Source organism: Egretta garzetta, unplaced genomic scaffold, assembly GCF_000687185.1.
Source record: "Egretta garzetta isolate BGI_Z169 unplaced genomic scaffold, ASM68718v1 scaffold264, whole genome shotgun sequence".
NCBI lineage: Eukaryota > Metazoa > Chordata > Aves > Pelecaniformes > Ardeidae > Egretta > Egretta garzetta.
This window is the reverse complement of record NW_009259685.1, coordinates 2,998,143-3,005,960: the sequence shown is the minus strand read 5'-3', so window position 1 is coordinate 3,005,960 and position 7,818 is coordinate 2,998,143. Positions and strand designations below refer to the sequence as shown.

The following is a 7,818-nucleotide window of genomic DNA, read 5'->3' as shown; positions in this document are numbered from 1 at the left end:
CTAATATACTTATTCAGGCTGATAATGTCCTTTAATAATCCGTAACAGCTTGAACAGTTTGAAGGGAAATTAAGAAGCAATTCCATGATCATAAAGCAGAGTTACTGAAACCTCCTATAATTTGGACAAACTGGCTACTGATATATTGTTGCGGATACTTGGCAATAACAATTCTAGACATAAAGGGACCCTTTTATGTTTTCTGTATTGCACATTGAGATATGTTGTGCTAAGGACATCCTATACTTTTAAAATCATATATATATATATATATATATATACACACACAAAGATACAAGAAGTACAGTTTTGCATCTGCTGCTTGCATTCTCTCAAGTGAGAGTCCTGGAAGAACATCCAAGAGCTCAATTTGGCCACTTGAGAATGTGCTATGTTCTTAGATTGAGTGCCTTAATTTACACACCTCACCTTTTTTTAGTCAGTTTATTTATATGATGGAAATGTGTGCATTTTCTTTGTCATGGTGAATTTATTCCACTTTTCTGCTTGATTTTTAGTGAATAAAGGTGACAGAGTTTAATGAGTTAATAAAATGTGGCCTTAATTAGGAAAATTACCTTCATATTTTTCTCATATTGTGGAAGCAATTTATAATGACTCTGGTTGTAATTCAAAAACTTGAAGGAAGAACCTTTTTCATTTTGCAATGATATCAAGTCCAGTAATTTGCACACAAAGTCAATGAAAGAACAGATTTTTTTTATTATTATTATCTCCTTTAAGAATGAATTGTTACATGAATATAGCTCAAACACAGTAGAATGCTAAGAATAGTGCATGTGGAAAACACACACATGCATACAAGATGCACTTTTTATCATTTGTCAGTGCTTTGAGAAAGAATTCCCAAAGAACTGAGAATTATGTAGGATCTTTTAGACAACTTTTTTTACACCCTCACAATTGTTCACTAACATGGAAATTAATTTTACATGTGCCAGAGATACAAATGTTTCACATCTGTACTGTTAGCAGAGTTCTTTTCTTAATCTTGTGTGTTGAATTACAGCGCTTCCTTCATTTTGCAGACAGGAGCTCTCCATTGAAATTTGACTGTGTGCTCATAATTGTATTGTCAATTCGTGTAGTTAACCAGAATTTACACTAGGCAGGAATAGAGAAACGACTGAATAAACTAAACACCTCCCTAGACTTTGCAGAAATCGCTGAATGTGGAATTAGTGTAGAGGGAGAGAAATTGATCCACTTAGTTTTAACCTTTTTTCTGTTTTAACTCAGTCCTTTAAAAGACCTGGAGGGGTTTTTCAAAAAAAGAAAAACAGAAATAGAGGGACACTGAAGTGCTTATTATGACTCCCAGTTTTTAGTTTTTTAGAAAGGACCCCCCCTCATCTTTGTAGTTATTATTTACATTGAGCTGTGTGATGAGGCAGAAATTAAAAATAGAATTAAAATGGTTCTAAAGTAGAGTCATTCACAGAGATTGTGAAGTCTAGCATATTAAATTACAATAATAAAGCTAATTATCAGCTGCTTGCCGAGATATTGGACGCTTTTAATTAAAACTCGTTTGTAGGATTCTAGCAATTTTCTCAAGCATTTCCACGGGTTGTGCAATACATGCTACCTTTTTCTCATGTTTAACAGCCTTCCTCTTGTGTGTTCAGTCATATGTAGCACATTCATACATGAAGTTAAAAGTCTATTTAAAAAAAAAAAAAGGAAGAAGATTAGGTCTTTTGTTTAAAAGGAAACCAAATGTTAAATACTTTTACAGGGATGTCTTTATTCACCTCCTCTCTTGGTTGTTGGTTCAAACTCATTGACTTCAGTGGATGCAAGAGGCTTGGTTCTGCTAGGTTAGGACCCTCTGGTGCAATTAGAAATGCAGCTCTATTATCATTCTACGGGTAGATGCAACTCCCAACTTAAAAGCAAAAAGACTGATGGTACATACACAATGATACATATGACTCCTAACATGTTGTTCATGTGCGAATTCTGTCAGGTATGTTAAGGGCTATATGTGTTCAACTGTAGTGTGTTTTTCAGGCTGCAGCCTGGTTTCGCTTTATTAATTTATTTATTAAACTTCTCTTTATATGTTGTGGGTGGTTGAATCTAGGACCCATTTTAGGAGTTTTGCTTCAATTTAGGTTGTAAAGTGGGTTGGGGTTTTATGTTTTTGGTTGTTGGTTTGGATTTTTAGTTTGCTAACGCTACAGCCGATGTGATGAGGAGCCAATGAGACATGTCAAAGACCACAAAGACGAGACGTGCTCACACACGAGCGCTCCGTTAGGGCCAGCTGCTCCAATGACCTGTGCGAGCGGTCCCTTTTCCTGCCGCGGGGCTGCTTGCACAAGCGCGCGTTGCAAAATTGGCCCTTTCCCCACGGCGCCTGTGGAAGCAAGGCTGGGGTTTGCCTCTTCGCTTGTTTGGTTTATCGCAGCTAACCCAAAGCTGCCACCACTGAGGGACACGTGTTCCCCTCTCTTTTTATATTTGGAAAAGCACCTGCAGAACACCAGGTCCCTTGTAGAAGGTTTCTCCTCCCCTCCCTACCCCTCCAGACTTTGTGAGCGCTCATATTTTCTGCTCTGAGGCTTCATGGAAAAGTGCTCCTGCCCCTGCGGGGTGCACTCAAGACAGAAGTGTTCCTTCAGGGACCTTTCTCTCTGCTCAGCAAGGCTACGCCTACAAACAGTCAGGCAACATGCAGCTGGACGTGGTGTGCTTTTGTGGACTCCTTGCAGCACCAGAAGTAGAGCTGTCTGTAGATGGAAGGAGAGCTCTGAGTTTAGGTTTGCTGGTGTAAGTCCAAAGTGGCTCCCCAGATGTCAAAATTTGTGATTTCATTTCCACACCGTAAGTGAAGTCCTATTGTGCTGAGTGTGAAGCACGTGTTGTCCCAGAGAAGTCAGTACATATGTAGCTTGGGAACCAAAGAAGAGAACAAAATAGCTAGTCTTTGGCTTTAGATTAGCTCATTCCAGTGAATTATATCAATGGCCCAATCTTGTGACCTTTAATATCCTAAGAGAGCAGGGTTTGTAGAAGGACTGACATGCTTACATGTTTGTTTGAACTGATAAAAGACTGTATAAATGCCAAGCATTCGTTTTCTTGACAAGGAGGTTTACTTTTGAATTTGCATTGTAAAACAGGAGATGAAATAATAAACCAAGACTCGCAAATAAATAATTTGCTGTATTCTGAAAGATTAGAAAATCTTGACCTTGCAAAGACTTCTTCCTATTTACACCTGGAATCCTAAAAGATCCCAAACCCACTTCTGGTTGTAATTGACACCGGGTATAAATGGAACAGTACTCCAGTGATTTATGGGGTGTACTTTGATATATTCTTAAGACAGCAGAAGTTATATTGTAGAGGGAGTTGCAAGGAGAGAAATCAGTCCCATGTAATTTTCTTCGGACTCAAGATGGTAACCTGGACAAATGCTGACTAACTTAAATCCAGAATTTTTTTTGTGAGCATGGCCAGTTAGGTGCTTCTTTATTTAAAATAAAATCAACCTAGACTTTCAGGGGTTTTGTGTGTTGATTATTAATTAGCTTAAGATTGTGACATTTTATTCTTTTTCTAAAGCGTTATGGTAGCTTCATCTGTGAATCTGGTATTTGGAGTCTGAAGGGGAAAAGGTATGGGGTAGAGTACTGTGTCTGAAAAGACTTGAAGAAACAGTTTTCTCTCTTTTGGAGAGAGCTTTGTAGCTCTTTCAATAAGGGCCCAAACTTTGAAGCCATTTGGATTCCTAAATAGAAGAAATATCTATTATCACCTGGGTGCTGATCCCTTTCCTGCTATAAATGAGAGCCACACACGTTCAGCATTTGAGAGCCAGATTGCTTCAGTCAGCGGCGCACCCAGCTTTTGATTTCTAACTTCAGGCTCCTAAATTAGCTGCTAAACTAAATAGATGCGACTGCATTGAAGACAGTAAAGTCATACACCCTTCTTATGCTAGTGATAAATTTGATTCTGTAGATACAATGAAAAATTGCTAACCAATTCTTTTTCTTGCCAAAACAGACAGTTATCTAGGGTTTCATGTCATAAACATTTCTAAGCCAGTGTTCTTTTAGATAAATCTTTGTAAAGATCTATTAATTTACAAATTGATATCAAGTAGATACTTTAGTGCAAACCCTTATATCTGTACATAGGGCTCTCTTGCTTTCTGGGAAGTCAGCAACAATGTTACTGGTGATTCTAGAGCAGAGGAGGAAAGGGAGGGAAAACAGGGCATAGTTTCCTATTCATAGATTTACCATATGAAAGGCAAAGAGGTAAATTCTACTCTTAGCACTTAAAATTTAGCCCAAGATACGTTATACCCAAGTCCAGTATGAAAAACCTTTTAATGGTCACAGAGCCAAAACTAATGTACTGCTGTCACTGTTGCGTTTGGGGGTGGGAGAGGAGGGAGTCTTGTCACGTATTCTTTGCTAATTCTTTGCTACAGAGCCTAAGCTGAAGTTAGCTGGGATTTCATTAGTATTTACCAGATACCACAGGATACTATAGTGTTAGCATATGATTTTCTGCTGGGAGGGATTCAAAACACCCTTTAGGGTTTTTTAAGGGGTTTTTTTTTTGCTTTTGTTAATTTGCTTAGTGCATGTGGATCTTAATCTACATTTCGGAACCATGCTTAATTGTTCTAAGTAATGATTAGGGGGAATACATCTTTCCCTCATCACTTTTCCACCACTTTTCCACTTTTCTATTTTCTCTCCATGTTTCATCCCCGGAAAATGGAACAGCTTTGCCAAATGTCCTAAAATCACTTAATTCAAGGATACACCCTGAAGTCATCTCTTGGAGAACTGAGGGCATCTGTTTCAGGACAGGCAGTCATCCAACCACACAGAAAGCAAGCCTAGGAGTATTCCACTAAAAAAAAAAAAAAAAAGCAAACTGTACTCCAGTTTACCTCCATTAAAAAAAAAGAATCAATCTGTACTCTAGTTTACCTCTCCGTTTAAAAATTGGGAAATGTTTTCAAATGGAATTCTGCCTGCTGGCAGCAAGAGGCAGGAAGGAGTATGGCTGTGAAGTGTGATGCTTAAGTTGCAGAAATGCTGAACCTAAGGCTTGCCATGCCAAAGGCAGGTAAATTCAGGAATACGAAAACAGAAGAAATTTTCTCCTTTGTCATCCCCTCCCCTTCTCGCTCCCAGTCCAGCTGAAGCCCTAGCAATAGGGAGAAGGCAGGTGAAGTCAGAATAAAGTGCCCTTCATGAGTGTGGCTCCCTTCTGGTGGGTGTTTTCTTTGGTTGGTTGGGGTTCATGTACTCTGTGGAAAAATGTGTAGTAATCAACTGATTAGCCAGGTGACCCTTGAAGGCAGTAATAGATGAACGGGCATTTCTTTTTTTCTTCCTTTGTGTTCAGTCATGCTTGCAGGAGAAATAAGGGACCATACCGAGCACTTGTACCATACCACCTGCCATAAAATACACCACATTTCCAGTAACTGGGCAGGCCACCATTATAGGGTTTTCCCTCCTGCAAGAGAAGCTGCATTTCTCACTGACTACTTCATTAAAAATTGACCTATTGAAAGCTCTTCAGTCCCATAGGAACTGATGCAAATTCGTGAGTGGTAGGTGGCTTTCTGCGTTTTGCATGGCTGTAGTCATTTCTGAGAATTATATATAGACGTTAAACAAATCGCTTGTCTGGAATTAAAGTTTAAGAGCAGAATAAAGCAAGACAGAGCATTATTGGATATTAGGCGGTGCTATGGGACATGTGCCACAGGCAGAATGCTCTGTGAGAATACCCAACTTTTTCTGCAAACTGCATAGACCAAAATCAGTTCCCCAGCTTATCTGTCTGCAGTCCTGCAGTCTACGTGCTGTCTTTTTGCAAGTCTAGCATGGATCTCATGAGGGAAGCCAGCATTTGCAAGGGTGGGGGGGCAGCAGTATATTGGATCTCAGATATACTGATGACATTCAGAAGCAAGTGAGGAGATCATAAAACTTATGAAATGAATAAATATGACCACTGTTGTTATGCTTTCCCACTGCAGCTTGTTGGGTAGCAGGTTTAAGATTTTTTGGGTAAAAAATAAAAATTATCAAAGTTGGGCTAAAAAAGTTAGGATAAGGTTTGAACCCTTTCTGTATGGACTCAAGCCATGTCCTCCTCTGCTTCCAACCCTCAAACAAATGCATCTTCATTAATTCCAGGAAACAGGGTTGATGGGGGCAGGTATCTCAGTTATACGGAACAGCAGAGAGCCACCTCCTCTGCTTGGTAGGATGTGAAGCCAGCCACACCAGCTAAAGAGGTGACCTGGCATAGCACGGCTGAACAAAAGAGCTTGTAGGCTTTTTGTCCCCTCCCCGCCTGAGGCTACCTCGGCTGCCCACGCCACCCTTCAAGGTGGGGACCAGGTTGTGCTGGGACTACCTGCTCTGGCAGCACATCTGTTATCCCAGGGGCCACCAGCTGTCTGCAGCCAGCGCTCGAGCCCTGAGACCGGCAGGGTCCCCTTTGGACTGAAAACCTGAATTTTGTTTCTACCCCACTAACCCTCCACACGCTTCTCCCCGGTGTTTGTGGTCACTGGTCGCTGGCTCCTCGGAAGATGGTGTGTCGCAAGCAGAGGGCAGGAGCTTCCCGGTATCGCTCGCTAGGCCGTGGAGCCAGCCATCTGTCAGCAAAACAGGAAGGCATGGGTTCCCTTTCCCTCCTGGGCTCGTTTCACTATTTTCGGGAGCTGTACTTCTCCCCCGCGCAGCGCCGGGCTGGTGCGGTCTGTAAGGAAGGGCTCCTGGGCGAGCGAGGGGCCAAAGCCTGAAGCTGCTGCTCTGCCCATCTGCCGCGGCTGGAGGTGTATTCATTATTAATGGAGGTAGTGGCGGTTGCTGCTCAGATATGCAGCCCTGCCTGGGTAAATGAGACATTCTTCAGCAAATTGCTTCGTTTTTTGATTGCTGATTGTACGCGTGTCACCAAGCTGACTCAAGGTTCATCGATGCATGCTCAGTAAATTAGAAAGAACATAACTATGGATCAACCAAGAGAATGAATTCTGTGCCTACAATGACCCAGGGCCATTTAATTTTCTGCTTAATTTTGTTGCAGTCAGTTTGCATTTTGGGTTATTATGCAGTAGGAAATTAACAATAAATAACAAATTTGGTCCTCCTGTGCTTGTAATGATATTTTTATAAATCTTTGTAATGCTGTTTTTAAAAGGATCAAGGTCTGTGCCAGTCTGATACTCCAGGAAGTATGCAGGGAGGAAATAAAGAGAAAAATACATTATTCTTCCCAGATAATCTTATAGTTAAATAGCAAAGGATTTGGTTTTTTTTTTTTCTTTTCCCTTCTTTCTCTCCTCTGTGTCTGGGGGGTGGGGGGTGTTGGGGTTTTTTTTTCTTTTTCTGTGTGCATATGTGTGTGTTATTTTGCATTAACTTAAGGCTCCTCTTCTCTTCTCAGATAACTTGAGGAAAATGGAAACAGATGAGGCTCAAGATATGTCCCAGGTTTCAGGTGAGGTCCTTAACAAATACTTCTACAAAGAAAATCCTGAATTCCTGCTCATCTTTCTAGCACACTACAATGTTTTTCCTGTCAATAAAATTGCTTTGGGTCTTTTTTAAAACCAAATTGGGAATTGAGATATAATTAATTATATCACTTGATATCAAGCTCAACAGTGCATGGATTTTTTTAAAAGGAACTGGGTAAATAAAGAAGTCAAGGGAACATAGAAGCATGATGTATTTTTGCATTAAACCTATGGTAACGTATCCCTGAAGCATGGTCAGGTGCACATTTACACTCTTT

The 7,818-nt window shown here is 40.5% G+C and overlaps 1 protein-coding gene across 7 annotated transcripts in view; it reads left to right on the top strand.

The window, feature by feature from the left end:
• The window catches only part of IKZF1 (IKAROS family zinc finger 1), a 70,373-nt gene that overhangs the window by 5,048 nt on the left and 57,507 nt on the right, over window positions 1–7,818 (top strand). For 6 of the 7 annotated variants that reach the window (XM_009638737.2, XM_009638735.2, XM_035894155.1 and 3 more), the window contains exon 2: window positions 7,468–7,521. In XM_009638737.2, the coding sequence (XP_009637032.1) occupies window positions 7,482–7,521 (40 nt within the window). In that variant the 5' untranslated portion in view covers window positions 7,468–7,481. Of the gene's footprint in view, window positions 1–1,787; window positions 1,991–7,467; window positions 7,522–7,818 lie in introns of those variants that run through there. The other variant, XM_035894154.1, reaches the window with a different exon arrangement.